A 27,501-nucleotide genomic window follows, 5' to 3' on the forward strand; every position below is an offset into this window, starting at 1 on the left:
TAGCCGATGCGCTTTCTCGCCTCCCCCAGTATCCGAGTAAGGTAGATCGTCCCACAGACACGCTGTTTACTCTTGAGCAGCAGGGGGATTCGCCTGGCCTGGCCGTCCTTACTCGCGCCCAAACACAACTGTTCCCTCCCTTGGAAGGACTACCGGACTCATTCAAAGCTGCCCTGACTCAAGCCTGCCAGGCAGAGGGCGCCGTAAATAAGCTGCCCGAAAAAATGACTCTGCAGGGGGAGTTCTGGTTTAAAGAGAATAAGTTGTACGTTCCTGTTTCTCTTCGGAGGGAAGTGATGGATCTGGGCCATGGTTCCAAGGTGGCAGGGCATTTCGGGTTTGTTAAAACCTTGCATCTTTTGCACAGACAATTCTGGTGGCCAGGAATGAGAACGTACTTAGATTCTTTTATTTGCAGTTGCCCTACTTGCGCTACAGCTAAAAGGGTGGTGGGGAAACCACCCGTACTTCTGAAGCCTTTGGAAACGCCTTTGGCTCCCTGGGAAGGTATTGCTATGGATTTTGTCACAGATCTTCCTCCCAGCCGAGGGAAGACGGTAATATGGGTGGTCACAGACCTTTTTTCAAAACAAGTGCATTTAGTCCCTTGCACAGGACTTCCCACTGCTCAAAAATTAGCCCAATTGTTTGTGTCACATGTCTTCAAATATCACTCTTTTTCTGCGCAAGGTGGTCTCCGATCGGGGCCCACAATACATGGCAAAGTTTTGGAAAGCTTTTCTGAAATTGGGGGTGGAGCAGGGATTGTCAAGTGCATACCATCCCCAGACCGACGGTCAGACTGAACGGGTCAACTCAGTGCTGGAATGTTATTTGCGTTGCTATGTAAATTACCACCAGGATGATTGGGTGGATCTTTTGCCTTTTGCAGAGTATGCCTATAATAATGCCTCCCATCAGTCCACAGGTTTCAGCCCATTCCAGGTGGTATATGGTAAAGACTTCGGACCCTTTGGTAATGTGGATCTTACAGGGGAGGGGGCTGACACTGAGGTGGCTGATTGGGTGAACGTAATGCAAAACACTTGGCCCTGGTTACAAAAGAATTTAGAACGGGCCAAACGCAAATACAAAGTACAAGTGGATAAACACCGGTCTCTGGGGTGGGATATCCAGGTGGGGAACCAGGTATATCTGTCCACAAAGAACCTTCGCTCCCTACGCCCGTGTAAAAAACTCAGGACCCTTCCCAGTCTTACAGCTCATTAATGAAGTCACCGTGGAACTCAGCATTCCGAAATCCCTGCGGGGCATCCATCCAGTGTTTCATGTCAGTTTGCTAAAAAGACAGGCACCCGCACCAGAATGGCACCCCGGTCCTGCTCCCGAGCTCCCGGTGTTGGGGGGGGGGGACATTTCAAAGTTTCCAAGGTCCTAGATTCTTGAGTCAGCAATAAGGTGCTCTACTACCTGGTTCGCTGGAAGCACCTGGATCCCAGTCATGATGAGTGGGTAGCTGAACACCACGTGTCTGTTCCTCTGTCTGGTTCGCCAGTTTCACGATGCCTACCCCCAAAAACCTCGCCCGGTTTTGGGGAGGAAGGGGGGGCCTTAGGGGGAGCAGAATGTCAGGCCTTTGCCTTTTAGCTGAAGCAAAGGCTCTTGGCATGAGTTAGGCCAGGTTCTGGCCCCAAGTCAAGTCCTTGGTTCTCATGCCTTTGAACGTCTATGTACAGTTTCGCTCATCCTGTTTTCTGCAGCTGTGGGAGTGTTTGGTCTATCTGCCTGTGAACTGCTTATCTCAGGGTTGCTTAGCAATGTTTACCTTTTCAGTCCACAGTGTTTTTAAGCATGTAACCTGCCTGTGTTTCCTCATTACTAGCCTCATCTGCCTTTAGGCAGTCAGTCCTTTTACCTGTCTTTTTGCTCTAATAAAGTATTACTGCTTCAGAGCTACCTGCCTGGATGAGTTTGCTTTTGGGGTGCTAGGGACAGATGCCTGATCCTGACAGTGCTGGTGCTTAATCCTTTGGCTTTCAGCTCTTGCTTATCTAAAGAGAAATTTGGTAGGTGACTAGAGGTCATTGGAACTTACACGCCTAAGTATTTGTATCAAGAAGCTGCACGGAAAGGAAAAGTCCTGCAGTCTCTGGGCGGGTCAGAATCGTAAGAACTTTCCAGTTTTTGTGCTTTTTATCCTGTTTTTATTATATGCTATATTTTTGTGAGCCACCCTGAGGCCTGCCTCCTGGCTGGGGAGGGCAGAGTAGAAGTGTAATAAACTAAATAAAGTACCAGGCAGGATTCTGCCAGGCGAAGAACAGACAGGACGTTCCATTTTTCCTTCTTCATTTACTGCCATGTGTGTGTAAGAACCCATTTTACTGTTTTTAACCTGTATACATTGTACAGCTATAATAAAAAAAATATTTTTTAAAAAAACCTGCTGCCTTCGAGAGCCAAAGTTGGTTAAAGAAAGGGACCAAATAAGTCAGTGTAAAGTGCCCAAAAGGAGCCCCGAGACGCAGAGTGGTAAACTGCAGTCCAAGCTCTGCTCACGACCTGAGTTCGATCCCAACAGAAGTTGGTTTCAGGTAGCCGGCTCAAGGTTGACTCAGCCTTCCATCCTTCTGAGGCCGGTAAAATGAGTATCCAGGTTGGTAAAATGAGTATCCAGCTTGCTGGGGGTAAAGGGAAGATAACGGGAAGGCACTGGCAAACCACCCCGTAAACAAAGTGCCTAGGAAACGTTGGGATGTGACTTCACCCCTTGGGTCAGGAATACCCCGGTGCTTGCACAGGGGACCTTTACCTTTATAAAGTGCCCCAAATAACCCCTGTATCTGGAAATTCTTAAGTCAATAATGTGATTTATTTTTAATGTGTCATTTGCTTTTAAAAAATAAAAAAGTTTTTAAAAAGACATTCCATATGGGTTGAGGCAGACAGGTGGCCTGAGGGTATCACCTCCTTCCTGTGCCCAAACACCGCTCACTTCGCTGCACCGCACCCACATCTGGAACTGCCCAAACTGACGCTGGCAACCGTACTGCATGGCTGCCACCCTAGGCAAGGCAGGGAGTCGCACGAGATCGGCGGCTGTCCCTGCAGTGCTCCGTCCTTCGCCTTTGGCCATTTACGCATGGGGTTTTTTGCCTTGGATTTGCTGCTCTCTAGATGCACATTTTCCCCATCTGAATTCTCAAAACTCAAAAATAAACCCCCGTGCAGAGTTTTGAGAATTCAGATAGGGAAAATGTGGATCTAGACAGCGGCAAATCCAAGGCCTGGGAAAGGCTTAATAAATGCACGCTCTCTCTGCGTTTTGATTTCTAAAATATTTTTCTGGAGCCCCTGCAAGGCATGCAACTGTTTCTTCCAGTGGTATTATTTGTTTAATGCCCGTTCTGGCTTTTACCCCGTCCCTTTGTTTAATGCCCGTTCCAGGACATTCTAGCCCGTTCCGGCTTTTACCCTGTCCCAGTGTTTTGCTCTGGAAACGACAATCACAGACAAAATGGAGTTGCTCCAATAGTGAGGCTTCATGTATCACAGGCAGTCAGGGGATATAATGAAAGTCTTACCAAATAATACTGGTAGAAAACAAGTGAAGACTTGAAACAAGTAGTGAGGCTTTTCACAGGTTCTTCTTCCTGCGTTATTAATGCAATGACTACTGTGCCCTCGCCTTTCTAGTACTAGAGAGAGGTTTGATCAACTGCTGTTTTCCGCATTTTCAGTGGGACGCATCCTTTTTCCCCCTCCCAAAAGGCCAAGGGTGCAAACCAGTAGCGGCATTTCAAAGAGCTCTGGAGAATTCAAATGGTTTCATACTGTTCTGTATCCCTTGGTTTGGTCCTAATAAAAGCTTTTGTTTTCAGGTTTCTTCTTTGGGCTAGTGTGTCTACCTGCCACTTCCTGAGTGGAAATGCTTAGGACTGCATTAAGAACATAAGAAAAGCCCTGCTGGATCAGAACGAGGCCCATCAAGTCCAGCAGTCTGTTCACACGGAAGTCATCCGATAAATATAATACAGTGTAACTGCAGTGTAGTGCATTCATGGCTCATTACCAATGCTGATTTCTCCACACCCATCTCTCCCCTGGACATCACAGACTCTTCTGCATACCACACCTAATCCCATCACGCCTGCTATTCACATTTACATACAGTTAACATTTACATACTAATGCTTGTCTGAATTCACTCTCCTCTACTTAAAGACAGATGGATTCACATTCTAGCTGTATCTGAAGAAATGAGCTGTGGCTCCTGAAAGCTCACACCCTGCCAGAAAATATTTTTGTTAGTCTTTAAGGTGCTACTGGACTCTTGCCCTTTTCTACTAGTGTCACTGGCATGCTGCGTCCGATGCTGCAGCGGCGCTCCTTGCACACGGGGAGACTCCGGAGCCAATTCCTTTGGCCACAAAATACGAGTTTTTGACACTGCTGCTCGAGCCGTTGACTCTTGGGGCACCTGTGTCAACGGGGTCCTGCATTTGAACCCCCGGCCCGCTCATTAAAAAAGGCAAGAGTCCAGGAGCACCTTAAAGACTAACAAAAATATTTTCTGGCAGGGTAGGAGCTTTCGTGAGCCACAGCTCACTTCTTCAGATACAGCTAGACTGTGAATCCATCTGTCTTTAATTCACAGTGGGTAGCCGTGTTAGTCTGTCTGCAGTAGTAGAAAAGGGCAAGAGTCCAGGAGCACCTTAAAGACTAAGAAAAATATTTTCTGGTAGGGTAGGAGCTTTTGTGAGCCACAGCTCACTTCTTCAGATACAGCTAGAATGTGAATCCATGTGTCTTTAAAGACAGATATGTATACTTTTTCTTTTCTTTTCCTTTGATGTAATTGTTGTGGCATGACTTCTACTTTTCCCTTGTTTTTTTTCTGTTCTGTTTGTATTCATCTTTAAAGACAGATGGATTCACATTCTAGCTGTATCTGAAGAAGTGAGCTGTGGCTCACGAAAGCTCCTACCCTGCCAGAAAATATTTTTCTTAGTCTTTAAGGTGCTCCTGGACTCTTGCCCTTTTCTACTACTGCAGACAGACTAACACGGCGACCCACTGTGAATTAAAGACAGATGGATTCACAGTCTAGCTGTATCTGAAGAAGTGAGCTGTGGCTCACGAAAGCTCCTACCCTGCCAGAAAATATTTTTGTTAGTTTTGAAGGTGCTACTGCACTCTCGCCCTTTTCTACTACTGCAGACAGACTGACAGGGCTGCCCACTGTGAATTAAAAAAGGCAATTCAACGTGACTTTGGGGAACCTGCGCTGCGCCCTCCGGCCGGAAGGGGGCAGCGGAGGGGGGACCGGAAGTGGCTCCGCTCCGTCCCCCGCCCTGCGCTCGTCTCCTCCGTTTCCTGCCTCCGCCGTGCGCGCCCCCGAAGGTCGCCGGAGAGCGCGCGCGCGCGGTGGGGCCCCCGACGGGAGCGACGCCTCCCCGCCCCCACTTGTCCCGCAATACGGGCCCGGCGGGGCCATGGAGCTCGCCGCTGGGAGCAGGAGCCTTTCTGTATCCTTGTGCTGTCAGGGAAAGGGAAGGGGTCAGGGAAGGGGTCGGGGCAGGGGGGGGGAACTACTTGGGGGGGGGGAACTACTTGGGAGGGGGGGTGGACTCACGAGCGGGCCTCGCATTGGCTGGTTCTGGAGCCGCCGGGGGGGGGAGGGGGCTCTAGGAAGGAAGTGGGGCGGGATATGTTGTGGGAGAGGCTGAGGGGAGGAGTGGGATGCCTGGGGTGGGGGTGGGGTGTCAGTGTGGCGTCGTGGTTAGAGTGGGGAGACCCACTCGGCACGGAGCGCTGCGTCGCCCAGGGAGAGGGTTGTGTTGTGGTTTGGGTCTGGATTCCCCTTTCTGGGTCTGTAGGGTGTGGGGAGACGCTTAGCCCCGGACGTGAAGCCCTGTCGAAGACGAGGGAGCCTCTGGCCGTGTGCAGAATGCCTCCTCTCCCCCGCTCAGTCGCGGTAGCTCAGTGGTCGAGTTTGGAGAAGGGCTGACCAGGTTGAAATCCCCACTCAGCCTTAATGGACGATCAGGGCCTATCACAACCCTGCTGGGAGAACAAAATGGGGAGGAGAGATCCGTATCGCTCTGAGCTCCTTGGAGGAAGGGAGCGGTTGCCCGAACCGATGAAGAAAATGAATCGTTGTTCGTTTTGCAAGGGATTACGCTGAGCTCCATGTGCCGTGAAACATTTCACCTTGTGATTTCTGCTTAGAAACGGGCTAAGCTGTGGGTTTTTCCTAGTCTGTTGGCAATGCGTGTCGCTATGGAGCCTCGGGAGGACTTAACATGAGCCGTCATTCGGTCCTGGAATGCTTATTTAGTGTTTGGAGAGTGATGGTGGTGCTCAGCCCTGGATTGTGCTGCAAAGTCTGTTGAAGACAAGGGAGCCTCTGTCCGTATGCAGAGTGTTATCTCTTTGCCACTTAATAGCTGTATCTCAGTGAGCTGGAATTTTGGGATGGGTTTCCTTTCCAAGTAGCTCATAGCTTGTGGGTTTTAGGCAGGCGTCAGCCTTTACATTCCTTTGGTTTTTACCTGTTTAGTTATTAAACTTGAGAGGGGGGGACATAGGGTGGAGGAGAAGGGACACTTGGAGGAAAATTAGAGCCACAGCAAGAGGAATGAATGTCTCTGAGGCTGTAGAGTAGCATAACACTGATGAGTGGAGGAGGTGCAGGTCGGACAGTGATGCTGAGAAATTGGGTGGTTGGCACCATATCAATTGCTTTGAGAGGGCCTTGGTGCAGGCTTTTCTCCTCCCCTCTTTCCTTAACCTTCCATCAGGGTGTGGAGGTGACTGCAGGCCAGCGAGTGCGGTGCGAACTGAGTTTGGTCCAGCGTCATGGAGAATACGAGTATGTTTTGGTTGGATTGTGGAGATTCTTCTGTCCTCCCTCCCATATATGCTTACAGGCCAAGAGGAGCAACCATGGTCTCTGCCTTTCCCCCTAGAATTGGTTTGGGGGGGGTGTATTGGGAGCAAAGGGCAGGACAGGACTTGGACAGCTCCCTGCGTGCTCTGTGTTGGTCCCTATGTATTCATGGAGCTCTAGCTTGACCAAAACGCCTGTGTCAGGAAAGTGGGGGGACAGGATTGGCAGAACCCTTCACAGGGTTGGCAGAAGAAGAGCCACCTCTCCAAGGTAGGTGGGCTACAGTGTTGGTGTTGCTTTAGTAGATGGCAGCTTCTAGGGTGAGAACTGGTGTAAAACCACTTCCCTGGGGTGATTGTTATTTCTTACCTGATTTATAGGGGAATTATATATCATTTGGGAACCAAACTGAGCAGTGGTAGGATATGAGCATGAAAAGAGTCTGGCTCTAATCCTGTTTGGCGTAATGCTTGCTTGGTGATTTTGGATAAGCCTCTCTTGGCAACCTACCTTACAGGATTTGTGTGAGGATAACAGAATGAATAACTTGCCCAAGAATACCCGTATAGATCCTGAATCTGAACCTGGCACTCTCACACCTGCCTTTCAGCTGTAATGCATATTGCAAAAGCAATTTGCTAGATTCCACTGTACATTGCATTGGTCAGGCCGCACCTGGAGTATTGTGTGCAGTTCTTGAGGCCCCATTTCAAAATGGATGTGGACAGAACTGAGCAGATGCAGAGGAGAGTAACAGGGATGATCCCGGTCCTGGAGACCAAGCCCTATGACGAAAGGTGGGAATGTTTAGTCTGGAGAAGAGGTTGAGCGGGGACATGATTGCTCTCTTTAAGTATTTGAAGGGCTGTCACTTAGAAGAGGGCAGGGAGCTGTTCCTGTTGGCAGCAGAGGATAGGACTCGCAATAATGGGTTTAAATTGTGGAACGGTACCGGCTGGATATTAGGGGGAAAGTTTTTACAGTAAGAGTTGTTCGACCATGGAATCAGCTGCCTAGGGTGGTGGTGAACTCCCCCTCACTGGCAGTCTTTAAGCAGAGGCTGGACAAGCACTTATCAGGGATGCTCTAGGCTGATCCTGCATTAAGCAGGGAGTTGGACTAGATGGCCTGTATGGCCCCTTCCATGATTCCTGGAGAACTGCGCGCATAATCTTCCCTTTAGTCTGAAGTCACCTCGAGCCTGATTCTCTGTACTGATGGATGTAAAGAGATGGAGCTTTCAGCAAGTTTGCCTGTCAAACACTATATGCCAGTGAACTTGACGAATTCTCAGTCCTGGGACTATATTTTTCCACTTTATGTACAGATTATGGTATCTGTGGAGCAGGATTTCATCATTATTTTTGTCTTTTTGGAAAGGTTTGTTCTCCCCTACTGCTTATTTAATGCATTGTTATATGAGCCTTTCCTTCTGTTACAGATTGGTTATCCGTTCCCAAGAGAAGGAGCCACCTGTCCAAGAGAACATTCCCATCAACAGCCGCTTTAAATGTGTGCAAGGTATCAGGACTTTTCATCCCCTCCGTCATGGCAATTCATTGCTTCCCAGTCTCAAGGAGGGAGAAAGCCAGTGGTCTGTCCCAGAAGTCACAAGATGCTGTGCTTCAGTAACTTGGGATTCTTGACTGGCATTCTGGCTGGACTTAGGACCCCTGGGCAGATTTATTGTAGCTTGATTCCCCACTCCTCCACATGAAACCTGCTGGGTGACCTTGGGCTAGTCACAATTCTCTACAAACTCTCAGCCCCACTTACCTCACAAGGTATCTATTGTGGGGAGAGGAAGGGAAGGCAATTCTAAGCCAGTTTGAGTCTCCTTAAAAAGGTAGAGAAAATTGGGGTATAGAAACAGACTCTTATTCTTATGCACCTTGTGGTTAGATAACCAAGTATTTTCACACATTTTTTTCTGCTAGATAATTCAAGTCCTCGGGACTTATTGCAGCCCAAGTATCTCCAAATTGTATCTCTCAAAACAGGGGCCATGCTGCAGTGTCTCTGTTGCAGAGAGCCAGATCTGGGTGCTGGGCTGTGCCAGCGCTTGGGGTCTACCTGTGGTTAGGTCAGGTGCGATGTTTTCTGATTTGTACCTTTCAACTCTGTAGGCAGTCAGCATTTTCCTGATCCTCTTTTCTCTTCTCTTACAGAGGCTGAAGAAACTCTGCTGATCGACATAGCAACCAATAGTGAGTCTCCTCCAGCTAGTTCTATCAGAAATAGATTCTTCCCATCACTGATGTGTCGTCTTTCCCACTTGACTCATCCAAGCCTGGGTGTCTCAGGGTGGTTGTTGCTCCGGCAGCCACTGGGAAAGCTTTATGAAGGTTAAGGAAGACAGAAGGGTCCTGCTGCTGGCCTCTTTAGCCTTGAAGCGTGGGGTTTCTTCTAAGACTTCTTTTTAAAAACACAGGTGCCCATTCTCAAAGCACACCCCTTTCTAAATAAAGCAGGTGATGGATAATAAGACAAACGATATTTTTGTTTTGAGGAAGGGGGCTGTGGAAAAGGCCCGAGGCACTGAAAGCGTTCATTGTTCATTTCTGTCATGCTAGATACAGGCTCTGAAATTCTTTAAATTATGTTTGTTTGTGCAAGAGTGCACCCATGTCATCAAGAAGTAAGGAGAAAAGCAACCCTTTCCCATTTCTTAGTCTTGAGTCCTCAACAGCCTGTGGTTGGTGCCGCAGGGAGTTTATGGCCTCCTTGTTGTGACCACAAAAGAGGGGTGCCTGCTTACTCCTTAGTGAGTCTGTGTGCTGTTTGTTGACATCCATACTGCTGCCTCCAGAAGAATGCACTACTTCTTGCAAATAACGGTTTGTGCTTATTTCTTGTGATGTGTGGCCAGGCCCTGGGTCAGGCTTGGATAGTGATGTTCCTTATTTCTTGATGGGTAGTACACACAAGTGTGTGGGGCTCCAGAGAGAAAACAGTGAGTAAAACCAAAAATGTATGCTTCATTTGCATTTGTGGTATAGATATTGGGGTGCTGCAAAGCTGCCCTGTACTCCTATTGAGGGACTGCTAAGATTTGAAATTCTACCCTGTCCCTTTAAGGGATGAAGTTATTCTCTAATAACCTGGAGCAAAAGACGACAACTTGAGGCCAAGTAGCTGACAGGCCCAAGCTACTGTTTCCTGGTTTCTGCTGACCCCTCTGTGGTCGCTAAGGCTGAATCTCATTTGACTTTAAATCTGGCCCTTGTTACCTTTACAGTGTCCCAGATGTTTTCCTTTCCTTGTTACTCAGGATTTGCCACAAATGCTGGGCCTGAAGTCCTTGGGGTTTGCATTTTTGCAAGGGAGGAAAGGCCAGTTCCATACAACAGTGTGATGTATCAGAGGAAAAGGAGCACCTCCACTTTAAATTTATTTTGTGAGCTGCTTTGTTGGTCCTTCTGGATTGAATCACGGAGCAGAGATCAAATAAATAAATTCTGCTGTATGTACAGCACTGCTTGAGTTCTGTTTGGAATTAGACACCTCGTTTTAATAGTCTGCCCTTTGCAGGGGGTGCACAGTTGTTGAAATGTACATTATTTCAGAATGTGTCTCTATCATTAAAGTGGTCTTCCTTTTGATCCATAAAGGCCCATGGAACAGTTGCTTACAGTGCAATCCTAAGAAGAGTTACGTCCTTCTAAGTCAATGGAGTACGAAGGGTATACGTTTGCTTAGGATGGTACTGTTAGTCACCTATGAACTCTCAGTCGTCCCAAAAATGGGTCTTATGCTATGTAAAGGCCCCAGTATGTCCTTTACAACATAAAGAAATGGGGGGGTGTCTCTTGTAAGGTGTCTTGGTAAAGACGTTTTTAAAATGTGTTGTTCAATTATTTATATAGGGCTGTTTATATGTATAGCTCTTTGCAGAGCACAGGAAGACAGGCCTCTGCTCTAAGGAGTTTACAGTCTAAAATTTGCCAAAAGAGAGGGAGAAGGAGAGGGAGATATTCTTAATTTCAGAAGGGGAGGGGAATGGAACTGAGCCACTGTGAACTTCAGTGGGATTGAGGAGGGATCGGAATAATGGTACTTAGCAGGCATTTTTTGAGTCACTTTGAGAGACTTTCTGTGAATGTGTATAAAACCTTATTTCCTTGTTTGTTTTATATATAATGTTTGAGAAGAGCAGATAATTTCAAGTTCTTGCAAACCTGATCATTGTTGGAAGGGATTGTGTTTATCTAACAGGTGTGGGCTGTTTCTCAGCTCAAAGTTCACTAGTATTACAGTCCGATGTCTCTTAGAACTTTATGAATGTAACTTTTTCTGTGGGCGGAGTTTCTTAAATCAGTGTTTTAAAAAACACCAACAACACGAACCCTCTGCTTTTTTCTGTGCTGATACAAAGTTCATCACAAGCTTTTGGTTTAACAATCACCAAAGCAATTAAAGCTTTCCAGCAGCCGGTGCTTCTGCTTTGGGCGGTTGAGATTCATTGCAAAGTCTGGATGTTGAGCCGCTTGGGCTCTTTGGCTTAGCCGTGCAGCACCGCATTTCCTGGCATGTGTTTTTCTTGTGTTTTCTAAAGCTGGCTGCAAGATCCGGGTGCAAGGCGACTGGACAGCAGAGCGTCTTTTTGAGTTCCCGGACGAGGAACCATGCTTGGGGTTCTTATCCGAGGTGCTGAGAGTTCAGAAAGGTAACCAGTCGTACCAGTTCCACCTTTGATCCCTGGTGTTGTCGGTGGCCAGTCTCTGACCTGGCTGTTTCTTTTCACAGCCCAGGCCAAAGCTCCTTTCCCTGACCTTGTGGACCATGCCTCCTGGCACCAAGTGAAAGGCCTCTCAGGGCCTGCTGAGCCTCCTGCTGCAGGTACCGGCTAACGTCCTGCTTACATCTGTTATCCTGCATAACTTCTGCTTGGCAAATCCTTGGGATTCAGTTCTTATTTTATGGAGTGGGAAGCTAATCGATCATGGCCAAATAACCCCCCCCCCCAGTCTTCTAAAAACAGTTGCTAAGAAGACATCACAAAAGGTACTCTTGCATGCCCCTCCCTGGCCTCCTGTAATCTGAGCGGTATTCTGGACACTGGCCTCTTTCTTGGAAAGTAAAGTCTCAGTTTGGAGGACTTCCAAAATCCTCCTTAAACCAAGAGGGTATTAACCTGAAGGAATCCAGAGCCAAGGGAGGCTGCAGCCTTTCTTGCGATAGCTGTTTTTCTCCATTCCCAGCATGAGTTTTCTCCAGAGAGTTCTAAAGCTTTCTCCTCTGATTTACTCCTGAAGGGTTGCCTTCCCTATATGAATGAGCCTGCTTGTTCAGCTTTAGGGGTCCTGCTTTGTAAAGTTAGGTGGGAGGCAACCAGGGATAGGGTCTTCTTTGTGGCAGACTTCCCCCCAAACACACACACACAAGGGATACTCTTCCCATATAGAGTTATCTGGCACAATCTCTTTTGACTTTTAGATGGCAGATTAAAACTGTTTCACTTGCTGGGGCATGTGAAGAAAGAATGAGATGTTTACTTTGCTGCTTTATTGTCATTGTATCATATACTGTTATTTGCAGTTGCTCTGTTTAAATTTGCTTTGTCCTTTAAGCTAACTTGAAACCATTGAGGTAGGAAAGGCGGGCTGTAACTATTTTAAATAAACAAGTGACCCAGGAGGCTTTTCTTGTGTCAGGGATTGTGGGATTTGAGGATAACTTCAATGCCATGAGTTTGGAGAAGAAACGAAACTTGCAGAATCAACAAATGAGCGCCCGCCGAGAGCCTCCGCCACCACCTCTGCCGCCAAGCAGGCCGTAAGTCTCCTTGGAGTTCTGCCTTCTACCCCCCCCCCCCCGCCCCCCAGTATCAGGAGCAACGTGAGTTCCGTCCTCATCTCCCTTTAGGTGTCTCCGAGAGAAGGAGGCTGTTGTGAGCAAGGACCAGCCCAAAGTCAGCAACACCATGCGCATGCTCTTCGTGCCCAACACGCAATCCGGGCAGAGGGAAGGGCTCATCAAGCACATCATTGCCAAGAGGGAGAAGGAGTATGTCAACATCCAGAACTTCAGGTGAGGGACTGTGGCTGAGTGGTAGAGCATCTGCTTGGCGTGCAGAAGGTCCCAGGTTCAATCCCCGGCATCTCCAGTTAAAGGGCAAGTAGGTGACGTGAAAGACCTCTACCTGAGACCTTGGAGAGTCGCTGCCTGTCTGTGTAGGCAATACAGACTTTGATTGAACTTCATGTGTTCCTGTGTTTCCCCAGCCACCACCAGCTCTGCAGATGAGAAAGCATCTTCCCCTCCTTTCTGCAATTTACCCTCATCTTTGCTGGGTCTGTGCTGTGGTGAAAGATGGGGCTTCATCTTTCAGGACTGATGATCTACAGGAAGGCCAAGGGAAACCTGTGCCCTGGCTGGGTCACAGCAAAGCAATTGAGGCCTCAAAGTTATCTATTTTATTTATTTTAACTTTTATTTATTTTATTGGCTTTTTAGGCTGCTCTCCCTGACTAGGTCAGGCGCAGAGCGCCTTGCAACCATGTGAACAATTAAAAACAATATTAGCGTTACAATAAAATTATCACCAATACTCAGATAAAATTGGCGGTTTCTATGAGCAAGCAATAGTTCTTGGTATGGCTCTTGCCTTCCGAGCCATGGGGGCCATTTGTGGGTTATGCTCCTTTCAGTCCTGTCCTTATGAATCTGTGGCCTGCTTTGCTGGCCATCCCGTTGTAGCATCTCAGCGCCCTCCTCCCTGTTGCAGGTTTTTCGTGGGGACGTGGAACGTGAACGGGCAGTCTCCGGACAGTGGCTTGGAACCCTGGCTGAAATGTGACCCTGAGCCTCCAGACATCTACTGCATTGGGTGAGGCACGGAGGCTCGCTGGGCTGACCATTTTGTGGACTCCTTTCTTTCCCTTGCCCGCAGCTGGATTCTTATTGAGGTCCAGTAGTCAGGACTCTTGCTAGATAAATTAGCTTTGTACTGTAGGGAGGAGAATTCCTAGAGTGAGTGACTAAGAATTTTAAGCCAAGGAGCAGCATCTTTTTTATTTTATTTTTAAATGTTTCCAAGCAACATAAAACAATACATACCACACTCTACATACATAATCAAAACTCATACCTTAAACAAGATCTTTGCCCACTACCCTGAGCAGATATGCATCAATCTGTACTTTCTAACTTTAATATATTAGTAAATCTTAACTGAGCGAGGGATATATATAATTGTACTCCCCCCCCCCAAACAAGTTAACTGCAAAGCTAAACTTGGTGGGTATTACATTCTCCTTACATCATTTACTGTGTCCTCCAGCATTACATCTAAAAAATGAATAGCACTACAAACATTGTTATTGAACTGGAAGAGAATATTCATATACACCTCCTTTGAGGCTTGTTACTCTATAATATATTGCTTATTATTTTATATTTATAATAATTTTTCTTTAACAGCTTACAACTCATACATTATTTTACAGCATACTCGTAATACAAATTCCATTTCTTCTGAAATTGTTCCATTGGTTTTTTGTTCACTATGTTTGTCAACTTAGCCTTCACTGCGTATTCTGCTAGTTTTTCCAGCCAGGAGCAGCATCTTTTTGTCGTTTTGAACACGGCAACGCCAACCTGCCATCCTCTGGAGAGCCAGTCGCTCCGTGGAGTGCCATCAAACATACTTAAAATCCATGTTTCGTGATGTATTTGACTGTTTTCACTTACCAGTTATTCTTTGCTTGGATATCTAGTTACTGTCAATGATTTTGCTCAAGGTTTATCTACCCACTATCATGTCTGAAGAAATTTGTCACAGAGCAGAAAAATTTACAGTAACTGACGCAAAGTTTGTTCAGGCCTCCAGTGCTGAATGTAAAAACGTACAGGTGCAATAACTTGCTCCTAGCTGCTCCTCTTCTGAAAGCCTTGTTTATACTGTGGTGACCAGTTCCAGTTAAATAGGACCCTCACAGCTACCCTGATTGCTCTGAGCAAAGGAAAGGAAACACTTAAAATCTCAGTCTTAAAATGTCCAAGGTGGGAAGTAGCGTTCTGCTGTCCTGGAGGTGATGGGCCCACCTGTGGTTTAGGGGTTGCTCCTTGGAAAGGCCCTGCGGATAGCCGGGGCTCTCAATGACTCTGGGGAGGTCAGCCCAGTGTAAAGGCACCTGTGCCGTGTCTTGAGAAGGCTTTGGATTTTCAGGTTCCAGGAGCTGGACCTGAGCACAGAGGCTTTCTTCTACTTTGAGTCGACCAAGGAGCAAGAGTGGCTGACAGCTGTAGAAAGAGCGCTGCATGTGAAAGCCAAATATAAAAAAGTAAGTCCTCTCCTCTCCTTAGGATTGACGACAGGTCTGCAGAAAAAAAATGTTCTCTCCCTTTAATGGGTGGGTGTTAAGTGCCGTCAAGTCGCTTCCGACTCAATGCGATCCTATGAATCAATATCCTTCAAAACGTCCTATTGTTAACAGACTTGCTCAGGTCTTGCAAATTGAGGGCCGTGGCTTTCTTTATAGAATCAATCGATTTCAGGTTGGGTCTTCCTCGACTTTTCCTAGCATGATTGTCTTTTCCAGTGACTGTTGTCTTCTCATAATGTGACCAAAGTACAATAGCCTCAGTTTGGTCATTTTAGCTTCTACCCTTTAATAATGGGGCATTATCTATCAGGTGATGTTATTCACCTCCGTGTCATGAAAAAGCTTCTGTTGCCCTTTGCACACATTAAGCCTCCGTTGATGGGACAGGTCTTTTTTTCCCCTCCAGGCAATTAGGTACCCTACCTCCCACTCCCCCACCCCCCACCATCATTTTCAGCAGTGCAACAAAGCCAGGCTTATGTACAAATGGGGTAGCCCTGCTAGCATGCCTCTTGTATCTTGCAGGTGCAGTTGGTGCGGCTGGTAGGCATGATGTTGCTCATCTTTGCCAGAAAAGATCAGCTCAGCCACATCCGGGATGTGATGGCCGAGACGGTGGGCACCGGCATCATGGGAAAGATGGTGAGTCCCTGACAGCAGCGCTCCTTTATCTCTCTCTTTTGTGTTTGCCCACCAACCGCTGGTTTTTGTTTTGCAGGGTAACAAGGGAGGCGTGGCCGTGAGGTTCGTCTTCCACAACACGAGCTTTTGTGTTGTCAACTCCCACCTTGCCGCCCACGTAGAAGACTTTGAGCGCCGCAATCAGGACTACAAGGACATCTGTGCACGGATGAGTTTCCAGCCCCCTGACCAGAGCCAGCCGCAGCTGACGATCATGAAACATGAGTGCGTCACGAGGGCTCGGTGGGAGACTGGCCTCCCCTGTTTGAGGAAACCAATGAAGTCTTGCCCCTGTTAGCCCCCTTGAGTATGTAGCTGTACGGCTGAATCATCAGCCGTGGCCATGCTCCTGGCAAGAGGTTCCCAGCGTAGTGGCCTCTGGCTTTGGTCTAGGCAAGCTAGTCCTGACCAGTTGGAGGCCATGCAGTTTTACACACTTCCGATTCGTACTGCATCTGATGGGCGGCACCCCCATGCTGTTCCCCACGCTTGCCAATAGCGTCATCTTGGGTTTTTCTACCTTGCCTTCACAGCGTTGTCATCTGGCTGGGAGATCTGAATTACAGGCTTTGCCTTCCTGATGCCAACGAGGTGAAAGTTCTGATCAGCAAAAATGAGCTTCAGCAACTGTTGATGTACGACCAGGTGAGACGTCCTTGGGTGTGTGTGTGTAGCTGGCACAACATTTAATTCTTTTTGTTGCACTTGGAGATCCTAGCTTGGGCAATCTCAGTATCAGTACTGGTTTAGCAAGAAATATGTCACCAGGGGTGATTGTGGCATCTTGTTGTGTTTTTTTTAATTACTCACCAAACTCTTCCAGCACCTTTTGCTGCAAACTGGAACTTTTGCATTAGTTGTGTATGTTGCTTGCAGCTTTGTGCTTCCCAGTACTAACTGTTTCTTCCTGAGGTGGTGTATCTGACCCGGTCCCTCCCAGAAATGTTTAGCCTCTTTCTCTCTGGTTAGCTGATGAGGAGCAACAGAAATTAGATCACCATACTTGGGGGGAGGGGGCATCTGTCTCCGTTTCTGCAACGACTCACAGCACCTGCAAGATTTTGCCCTGAAAACAAGAGCATTTAGGAAGCTGTGAGGAGAAATGAGGAGTTTTGAGAACTGACTGGGTGCTCAACTGTAATCAGCATTGCATATTGATGCAATGTTTCCACCACAGCTGTTATCAGGGCCAAGGTTTAATGTTGCACGCCAAGATATCTAATCTGTCATCCCTAAAGTGGCTGGAACAGCTTGGGGCCTCTGCTGCAGGCCACATTATGTGGCAACTGATGTGGGGTGCCGTCCCTGCAGCTGGGTGCCACATATCCTGTTTTCCACAGTGCAGCCTGGCCCCTTACTGTGGCGTCCACTACTGTGGTTGCTATGTATGCGCTTGGCGTCAGAGGACAGAGATAAGTTCGTTGCCATGCTGATAGGTTTCTCTCCAGGATCAGAGGAACATGCCTATTATAGTAGGTGCTTTGGAACACAGGCAGGACAATGCTGCTGCAGTTGTCTTGTTTGTGGGCTTCCTAGAGGCACCTGGTTGGCCACTGTGAGCAGACCGCTGGACTTGATGGGCCTTGTTCTGATCCTGCATGACTTTTCTTATGTTCTTCTTTTTGCTTTAGCTGAATATTCAGCGCACTCAAAAGACCGCTTTTGCCGACTTTACAGAGGGAGAGATTAAGTTCATTCCCACATACAAATTCGACTCAAAAACGGATCGCTGGGATTCCAGGTAAGCGTCCTCCTGGCAACTGGCTGTAGTTGATCCCTGTTTAGGTTCTTCGGAAATCCCACTGGCTGTTTCTCTCCACATATGCTCTTCTGCTGCCTTAGTAGCCAAAATTATGTTTGCCAAGCCACATAGGTGGCTGTCAGCTGCTCTTCATAGCTTCTCCCTGCTGTGGCAAGAAACGTTGCTGTGATTTATGCAGCAGGAAGTGATCAGGGCTGAATGGGAAACCAGTTTGTCACATTCTCATCCCATCCTTCCTCCAGGGAGCTCAGGTTGGCCCAGTTGTTCTTTCCTCCTCTTTCACCCTCACAAAAAATTCTATGAGGTCGGTTTGGCCGAGAGAGAGTGACTGGTCCAAGTTTCATAGCAAAGTGCAAGTTTAAATCCAGGTTTTCCCAGTGCTAGTCCTGCACTCTAACCTACACTACACTGGCTATTGGGCCTGGGATGAGATTTGTTGTGTACTCAATGTGCTCAGATAACTAATATAAGGTCATCCCAGGCTTGTTGCTCATGACCTAAGAGAATGGAATTCCTTGGTGGGGAATTCCTTGGAGAGCCAAATAAAATATCCCTTGCTGTAGGCATGAACCAGTGGAAGGAGCATACAGGGTTTGAGTTCCATTAGAGAACCCTGGTGCCAGTTGGGGATTGCTATGTTTCCTGAAGCCTGCAGAGTTTGAGGGGCAGCATCTGAGAAAATGACTTGGAATCCAAGGCAGCATGTGTGGCTAGAAGCAGAAGAGTTGGTTTTTATATGCTGACTTCCTCTACCAGTTAAGGAAGAATCAAAACAGCTTACAATCACCTTCCCTTCCTCTCCCCACAACCAAGACACCCTGTGAGGTAGGTGGGGCTGAGAGAGCTCGGAGAGAGCTGTGACTAGCCCAAGGTCACCCAGCTGGCTTCATGTGTAGGAGTGGGGTAACAAACCCAGTTCACCAGATTAGCCTCCACCACTCGTGGAGGAGTGGGGAATCAAATCCACTTCTCCAGATCAGAGTCCACCGCTCCAAACCACCGCTCTTAACCACTACACCACGCTGGCTAGCGAGAGAGAATGCAGGATGGCAACAGGTAGTGTGCAGGGTCTGAACAGGCAGCCGGAGCCTTCTGTGTTGCATCATCTGGCCCAGCAGGTGCAGCATCTGCTCTTCTCTCCTTGCAGCGGGAAGTGCCGTGTGCCGGCCTGGTGTGACCGAATCCTCTGGCGAGGAGGCAGCGTCAATCAGCTCCAGTACCGCAGCCACATGGAGCTTAAAACGAGCGACCACAAGCCCGTCAGCTCTCTCTTCCTCATTGGGGTAACTCTCCCTTTGTGTCCACCACTCTTAAGTTGCTCGGTTGTGTTGGTAGCTTCTCGAAGCTGGGCTGTCTCTGCCAAAGAGGCCTCAAACTCTTCCAAGAAGCCACACCCTTTCCCCGCAGCACTTGGCACAAATGATGGCCATGTCCTGGCTTAGCTGTGTATGTTTTCGGCACGCCCGTCACCCCTTGTCATGAGCACATCTCTCTCCTCCTCACACCACATGGAAACTGACTGAATTGTCTTTGAAAAGTTGACCTAATTCCTGCAGTAGGGCTTCTCTGGCACTGCAGCATGGAGCATAAGCCATCATTGCTACATTCAGAACTGCTGCCACGCCTTGCTCAGGAAGCTTTGAGGGGTCACCCCCTTCAGTGCTGAGAAGTGGCCAGATGTCAGTTTTTGTCACATACTTTTTGAGGGGAAGGGGAGATCCAAAATTATGATACCGGCTTCTTACAGGTAAAGGTTGTGGATGAACGACGGTACCGCAAGGTGTTTGAAGATATTGTTCGGATGATGGACAGGATGGAGAATGAATTCCTTCCATCTCTGGAGCTCAGCAGGCGGGAGGTAAGGCTTGAACAGGTCATCTCCCTCCCCTTAAAGAGGAACTGCACCACAAAGGCTGGAGTCTTCTTGAGGGCTGTTTAGCTTGGAAATAAGGTGGTTAAGGGGAGACATGATAAGAAGTCTATAAAATTACGCATGGTATGGAGCGAGGGGACAGGGAGAAGCTTTTCTCCCTCATAATACTAGAATATGGGGTCATCTGCTAAAGCTGGAGGGTGAGAGATTCAAAACAGATAAAAGGAAGTATTTCTTCACACAACACATAGTTAAATTGTGGAACTCCCTGCCGCAGGAGGTGGTGATGGCTGCCAACTTGGAAGGTTTTAATAGGGGAGTGGACATGTTCATGGAGGAGAGGTCTATTCATGGCTACTAGTCAAAATGGATACTAGTCATGATGCATACCTGTTCTCTCCAGGATCAGAGGAGCATGCCAAATATATTAGGTGCTGTGGAACACAGGCAGGACAATGCTGCTGCAGTCGTCTTGTTTGTGGGCTTCCTAGAGGCACCTGGTTGGCCATTGTGTGAACGGACTGCTGGACTTGATGGACCTTGGTCTGATCCAACATGGCCGTTCTTATCAGAAGATCACTGTCCAGTGGTGATACATCGCAGTGCTTTGAATTGGTTGTGTGAAGTGTCCCTCTGGTGAACGGAAGTCCTGGTAGATGTTCCCTCACCAGTACCGAATGTCTTCCTTTCCACTTCCATTCTGCAGTTTTCATTTGAAAATGTGAAGTTTCGGCAGCTGCGGAAGGAGATGTTCCAGATCACTAACAACGGTCAAGTCACCTGCCACTTCTCTTTCATCCCCAAGCTGAATGACACGCAGTACTGTAAGCCGTGGCTTCGTGCTGAGCCCTGCGAGGGTTACTTAGAGCCAAGTGAGTCTGGGGCTGGGGGCAATGCCTTGGACCTTTTTCAGCTCTCCCATCTTTCTTCTATGACAGCGGACCTTCCCTGTCTCTGCCTGATCCCCTGCCGTTTGTGGATAGCGGTGACAGTCTCAGCGTCTTCCCTACTTTCCTCTTATTTCAGATGAGACAGTGGATATCTCCCTCGATGTGTATGTCAGCAAGGACTCCGTGACCCTTCTGAACTCGGGAGAGGACAAAATTGAGGAGATTCTTGTCCTCCACCTCGACCGAGGCAAGGATTACTTCCTCACTATCAGTGGGAGTTACCTGCCTAGCTGCTTTGGGACCTCCTTAGAAGCGTTGTGCCGCATGAAGCGGCCAATCCGCCAAATCCCCGTCACCAAGCTCATCGATCTGGTAAGAAGTAGAGGAGGAGCTCCCTGGCATTCCCATGGCTGCTTAATTCGCTGAACTGTTTAACCTTCCCTCCTGCCTGCTCAGAAAACGGCTGCCCCGTCATCTTGGGGAGGAGACTCACATCCGCGCCTCGGCCTGCGCTGTGGGCGCTCGGTGTTCACAATCCGCTTCTGCAGCTGCACACCTCCTTCTCTGCAAGCTGTTCAAATCTGGCCTGTTGTTGGTTCTTCTTAATTTGAGTCATCGCGGATTTTGTAACCCCAACTTCTCCTTCATGTGGTCTGTCAGTTTTGTGTGTGTTTGTGCGTGCGTGCACGCTTTTCCCATCCTTTGGCCAGTTGCTTGGATTGCTTCCATTCCTTCTGCCGTTAACTCACTTTATCCTTCTCTTTCTCTGCCCCTCTTTTGCTCTCGCTTTCTTGCTCTGGCCTCAGGGAGAAGACAGTTTCCTAGAAAAGGTAACCCTCTGTCAAGTCTCTCCAGTGTTTCTCAGGAACTTTGGTCCGGTTCTGAGGGCCGCTCTTAAAAGTTCATACGTGCTCCAGGAGTCGGCCTGCTCAGCTGCTGACCGCATGCTCTGTTTCACTATGATGCTTTCTACGTGCATTCAGAAATAGTCCCAGATGCAGCGGGTGTATCGGATTTTGCTCTTACCTGGAGTTTTGGCATGTCAGAGGAGCACAAGGTGACAAGCTGCACTTCCTCATTTCAGACTTCCAGGCATCAGGCTTTCCTGGCTAATGTCCCCTCTTCCAGCCCTCAGAAATACAATGAGGGTCAGACCTCTCTTGTTCTCTCTGCTCCCCCCTGTGGCTGTCTTCCTTGGTTGTGGCTAGTCATTTCAGTACCACCTATGTGATACTCCTCCACTCATATACACCAAGCAAGATACCAGGGTTTTGGCAGCTCTGTGGCCACGTTCTGGTTGCCCAGGAAACCTAGGGACATTTTTCTTCCTGGCCAGTGGGGAATTCTCGACATAGCATTTGAAAGAATGTCACAGATGCTGAGGCTGTGTAGTTCACCTGAAAATCCAGGAAGCCCAACTCATGTTTCACCCAAGTGATGTAGCAGCCACCTGGAAGGTCTCGGTCACATTTCCTTGATGACATACGAAGCTGTCAATGGCATTGCTCCTGCCTTGCCAGTACTACTCGCTCACTCTGAATGCAGCCTGTAGCGAGAAAAGAGCTATGTAATTGGCATGATCCAAGGTGATCAGAGCTTGCTGAATCACACAGAAGTTCTGTGTTTTGGTGGTGTCTGGTCACAGTGTGTTCAGCCCTAATCAGTTTCCCTGTATGTGTCAGGAAGTGGACTGTGGCAGAACTTTGTTTTCCCTTTTGCCCCCCCCCCCCAAATATGGAACATGAACACAGAAAAATGCAGAACCAGGCTATTGGTCCAACTAGCTGTCTACCCTGAATGGCAGCTTTCTGGGGTCTTGGGCAAAGAAAGGTCTTCCCCAGCATCTGCTACCTGAGATTCTGGACAAGAAGATGCCAAAGGCTTGAACCTTGGGGAGGGGCCTTGGCTCAGCGGTAGAGCATCTGCTTGGCATGCAGAAGGTCCCAGGTTCAATTCCTGGCACCTCCAGTTAAAGGGACTAGGCAAGTAGGTGATGTGAAAGACCTCAGCCTGAGACCCTGGAGAGCCGCTGTCGGTCTGAGTAGATAATACTGACTTAGATGGACCAAGGATCTGATTCAGTATAAGGCAGCTTCATGTGTTCAGGTGTTCAACCTGGGATCTTCTGCTTGCCATCCATCAGGTCTGCCATCAAGTTGAGGGAGCTGACCATTCAAATGATAGTGGGGTGAGGTGGAGGAGAGGAAGGAGGTGAAGCCTGGTCTAAACTGCTGTTGCTCTGGCTGAGATTGCCTGTGAGATCTGGTGGCTTCTGTTTTGCTTTCTTCTCCCTCCCCCCCCCCATAGTATTTTGGGGAGTTAGTTTGATGTTTCCTTAAGTGGTAGAGAAAGTCGGCATATAAAAACCCACTCTTCTTCTTCTAAATTGCATGTGTAGAGGCAGAGAGTGAATCCAGAATTCATGTTTGAGAGATTCATGAATCAGGACATCTGCTGGGCAAGGCAGGCAGCGGATGCAGCAGACTGACAGCCCAGGAGGAACTGGGGAAGCATGTTCCCCCCCCCCCCCCCGTCCTTGCGTGCTCTCACCCCACTGGTGCATGTCTTTCTCCCTCAGGAGAAATCCCTTTTGGAGATGGTGCCCCAGGACAGCGATGACTCCGGCGATCGGCCTTTGCATGTTCCTAAGGAGATCTGGATCTTGGTGGACCACCTCTTCAAGAATGCTTGCCATCAGGTGCGCAGAGAGGGGCTGTCTCGGTTAGAGAGTGCCTTTCCAGCTTGGATTGACAGGAGACACATAGGGGCACACAGCCTGTCTAGAATGGGCACTGTGCTTTGGGCATGCTCACGCTCAAGAGACACTTCCCATACTGTGTTTTCGAGCGATTGGCTTGTTCTGGCAAGCTGCTTGTGTTACTCCAGAGGCAATATACGCCTGCTTACGAGGCTTGTGCAAATATGTGAAGGTGGCTTGGAAACCCCACATATTTACAACCAAGTCTACCCTCGAAAAGTGACTTCAGCCATGTTGCTACTTTGATCAAAGGAGTCATGAGAGACAGTATGGTGAAGGAGAGCCAGAGTGGTGTAGTGGTTAAGAGCGATGGTTTGGACTGGTGGACTCTGATCTGGAGAACCGGGTTGATTTCCCCACTCCTACACATGAAGCCAGCTGGGTGACCTTGGGCTAGTCACAGCTCTATCAGCCCCACCTACCTCCCAGGGTGTCTGTTGTGGGGAGGGGAAGGGAAGGTGATTGTAAGCCAGTTTGATTCTTCCTTAAGTGGCAGAGAAAGTCTGCATATAAAAACCAACTCTTCTTTTTCTTCATCTCTGCCACTAAATCATGTGATAAAGGAGAATCAGGGCAATGTCTTGTGGGGATGGACGTTGCTGGGATTTCCTTGGGGTACTTGTAGAACACGGGGAGGGGCCAAAATCTCCATTCCAGCAACTTTTCATAGTTATGGATTTTTCTCTCTCACTGTTATCCCCGGAGCTCAAGTACACGTTCAGCCCAGTCCATCCCTGGGTTCAGCTTCAAACCCCTTCCCCCTCCTTCCTTGGGCATGTGTACAACCTCTGATTCTCTCTGGCAGGAGGACCTCTTCCAGACCCCAGGCATGCAAGATGAACTGCAGGACATCATTGAGTGCCTGGACACGACCATTCCCGAGACGATCCGTATCCTTCCTGAATTCATTTGTCTGTTAGTTCTGGCCACCCCCTAAGGATTGAGGTTAAGTACAAACAAACACAATAAAAATATCAACAGTTAGCCTCAGTGAGGCAACCCCAAGGCTCACATTTGCTTATCGGATTAACTCCACGTGGCAAGAGTCATCCCGAAAAGGTCTCAGGCTTTTGTAGTTTTCCAGGGAGAGGAATTCCTGACTTAAGCGGCAGTCACTAAAAGATTCTCGCTAGGATTTCTTGCAGGTCTAAAGTCTTCATAGATATCCTAAGCACCTTGAAAGCCCCAGTTCTTTACAGCCATGTCTGATAATGGAAAGAAAGGGCCTTCCTTTACCCACGTCATTAGCCCTGATTTCACCAAGTCCCAAAGTGAATACAGGGGACCGTTTGCCAAATGACTGCTTAGTCGCTGTGTGTGTGTGAACCCATGAAGCCTCTCTCTAGAAAGACCATACAGCCAAGAACTTTGTCCTCTCTGACAGTCCTGGAAGTCTCCAAGTTATGGCAGAATGCCTGCCCTGCCACCCAAGATCCCTTACCTGGACAGGGTTCTTTGTGATGCTTACCTGAACAGGGTTCTTCTGTGTGCAGTGCACGTTCTCTGCTGCAGAGCTGTGGTTGCTGCTGTTTAGTTTATCGCAAGGCTAATTATATCTCAGTTCTGAGCCTAATCAGAAATCTGGGGGCAGCAACAAGAATAAGAGAATAGAGAATAGAATAGAGAGCCAGTGTGGTGTAGTGGTTAAGAGCGGTGTGAAGCGGTGGACTCTAATCTGGAGAACTGGGTTTGATTCCCCACTCCTCATGAAGCCAGCTGGGTGACCTTAGGCTAGTCAAAGCTTTTTAGAGCTCTCAGCCCCACCTACCTCACAGGGTATCTGTTGTGGGGAAAGGAAGGGAAGGTGATTGTAAGCCAGTTTAATTCTTCCTTAAGTGGTAGAGAAAGTCGGCATATAAAAACCAACTCTTCTTCTGAAACTCAGGGTACAGTATTAGAAACAACCAGCTTTCCAAATGGTTACATAGATTTGGGGGGGGGGGCATGTGTTCACTTTCAGTCCCTTCTAGATTACTTTGCTCTGAAGGCTTCTGGGGCCTAAGAGGGAATCCAGAGTCGGATGAACAGGCTAGCCTGAGAAGAGGGTTGGTGGGGGAAGGCAGGAATGGAGGCCTGCAGAATACCATCCCTCCTTGACCAGTCCCGGCCAGCTGGCAGTAACCACTCTGTGGCTGAGGCCCTGCTGATCTTCCTGGAGGCCCTACCGGAACCAGTCATTTGCTATGAGCTGTATCAGCGCTGCCTTGATTGCTCCCAAGACAGCCGTTTCTGCCGGCAGGTAAGCCCTTGAGCACCGTCTCTGGGTGTGTTGGGGCCTCTTCAGCATGTTATGGAGAAGCCTTTTGAATGCTAGGTGGGGGCAAGGGGGGAGAGGAGCGGTGCTGTAGGAAGAGGCTGCTGAGTGTAATAGAAGTTCTCGGAGTTACTTGCCCGTGGCAAAAAAGACAGCATTGGAGCCCTACCTGTAGGGTTGCCAACCTCCAGGTGGTTGTATTCAAAACAACATCTTGTGCCAAAATACACTGTTATTAAGCAAAAACAGCACTGATGGCTAAACAACACAGGTAAGTAAACTTATGAAAATATATTGTGCAATTCGTTGTTATAATTACATATGGAATATTTTTCATATGTAATTATAACAACGAATTGCACAATCAGTGCTGTTTTGCTTAATAACCTCCAGGTGGTGGCTGGAGATCTCCTGCTATTACAACTGATCTCCAGCTGATAGAGATCAGTTCCCCTGGAGAAAATGGCCGCTTTGGCAACTGGGCTCTATGGCATTGAAGTCCCTCCCCTCCCCAAACCCTGCCTTCCTCAGGCCCCGCCCCAAAAATCTCCAGGTATTTCCCAACCCGGAGCTGGCAACTCTACTTATCAATTAGAATAAAGGTCAATGTATGCCTAGGTGCAGAGCTAGATCATTGTTGCCAAGGCAATCATTGCTTTACATGTTAATAAGATATCCAAAAAAACAAGCAGTACTAAGGGGCAGCTTGCATATCACAATTGCCAAGCGGAGGGAGCTTTACATTTTTGCATGTCCAGCTGCTTTAAAGGCTTAAGAGTAAGGCCATTTTTTAAAAAAATTGGAGCCCTACCTGTAGGGTTGCCGACCTCCAGGTGGTGAGATCTCCCACTATTACAACTGATCTCCAGGCGACAGAGATCAGTTCCCCTGGAGAAAATGGCTGCTTTGGAAGGTGGACTCCCCTTTCCAAACCCCACCCTCTTCAGGCCCCACCCCTAAAATCTCCAGGTATTTCCCAACCTGGAACTGGCAACCCTACCTACCTGGGCTGCAATGCCCTGTGCCTTCAGAATGAAGCATTCTTACAAGACAGATTCAGGTGTGGGCTGGGTCAGGAAAGCTCCAGAACATGAGGCATTGGCGCACATGACGGATTGTCCCCTTTTCTGCCTTTCAGGTGATCTGCCAGCTGCCCCGGTCCCACCGGAACGTGTTCCGCTACCTGATGGCATTCTTGCGGGAGCTGCTGAAATATTCCGAGGATAACAACGTCAGTGCCAACATGCTAGGTAAGCGCTTGGCTGGGCTGGCCTGGGGGAGACCAGGAGAGCCAGCGTGGTGCAGTGGTTTGGAGTGGTGGACTCTGATCTGGAGAACTGGGTTTGATTCCCCACTCCTCCACATGAGTGGCGGAGGCTAATCTGGTGAACTGGATCTGTTTTCCCACTCCTGCACATGAAGCCAGCTGGATGACCTCACAGCTCTCTCAGCCCCACCTACCTTGCAGGGTGTCTGTTGTGGGGAAGGGAAGGTGATTGTAAACCGGTTTGATTCTCCCTTAAGTGGTAGAGAAAGTCAGCACATAAAAACCAACTCTTCTTCTTCCCTCTGCTTTTCCAGTGTTCTCATGTGGATTTTTTTTCCTTTTTGCTCTCCTGCAGCCACACTCTTTGCCAGCCTCCTTCTACGGCCCCCGCCCAACATTTTGGCGAAGCAGACCCCGCAGGAGCGCCAGCGGGCTATTAACTTCCTCCTTGTCTTCCTGCTGGGAGTGGATGACTACTAAAGGTGCCAAAGTGTGGGCTCCGCGCCAGCTTGGTGGCAACTTGGAGCAGGGTGGGAGGAGGAGGAAAGGAGCGGTCAGGCCTCTTTTCTCTGGTTCTGTGCCTGCGAAGATGAGGCCACTTCCTGGTCTTCCTGCAGGGAGGGAATCCATCTTGCTGTACCCAAGCCCCCCCTCCCTGGGCTTCATCTTTTTTTTCGACGGGTTTTCCTCTGATCTGAACGTTGCTGCCCACCCAGCGTTCCCTCGGGCTGCAGATCTATGGCTGTCTGTGGGTGTTTGGAGGCGGCAGTCTATTCACTGGGCACTGAGCCAGGAGGAAGGCCTTCTTACAGCCAAGGGTTTGCTGGCAGCTCCCC

At 48.6% G+C, this 27,501-nt stretch overlaps 1 protein-coding gene across 2 annotated transcripts; it reads left to right on the plus strand.

The window, feature by feature from the left end:
• Positions 1-5,432: 5,432 nt before the first annotated feature.
• OCRL (OCRL inositol polyphosphate-5-phosphatase) lies at positions 5,433-27,199 on the plus strand. 2 transcript variants are annotated; one of them, XM_056859195.1, is made up of 24 exons: positions 5,433-5,489; positions 6,765-6,835; positions 8,295-8,374; positions 9,022-9,060; positions 11,409-11,519; positions 11,600-11,692; positions 12,508-12,628; positions 12,719-12,883; positions 13,581-13,682; positions 15,024-15,138; positions 15,706-15,822; positions 15,899-16,086; positions 16,395-16,506; positions 17,493-17,602; positions 18,771-18,906; positions 19,371-19,481; positions 20,203-20,368; positions 20,523-20,758; positions 21,193-21,216; positions 22,965-23,084; positions 23,950-24,034; positions 25,256-25,383; positions 26,537-26,648; positions 27,021-27,199. In XM_056859195.1, exons 1-24 carry the CDS (start codon positions 5,457-5,459, stop codon positions 27,143-27,145), a joined length of 2,700 nt encoding a protein of 899 aa, XP_056715173.1. In that variant the 5' UTR covers positions 5,433-5,456; the 3' UTR covers positions 27,146-27,199. The 2 variants fall into 2 exon arrangements, with proteins under 2 accessions (XP_056715173.1, XP_056715174.1); XM_056859196.1 differs by lacking the exon at positions 21,193-21,216.
• The last annotated feature ends 302 nt before the right edge of the window (positions 27,200-27,501 follow it).

Source organism: Euleptes europaea, chromosome 13 (genome assembly GCF_029931775.1).
Source record: "Euleptes europaea isolate rEulEur1 chromosome 13, rEulEur1.hap1, whole genome shotgun sequence".
Lineage (NCBI taxonomy): Eukaryota > Metazoa > Chordata > Lepidosauria > Squamata > Sphaerodactylidae > Euleptes > Euleptes europaea.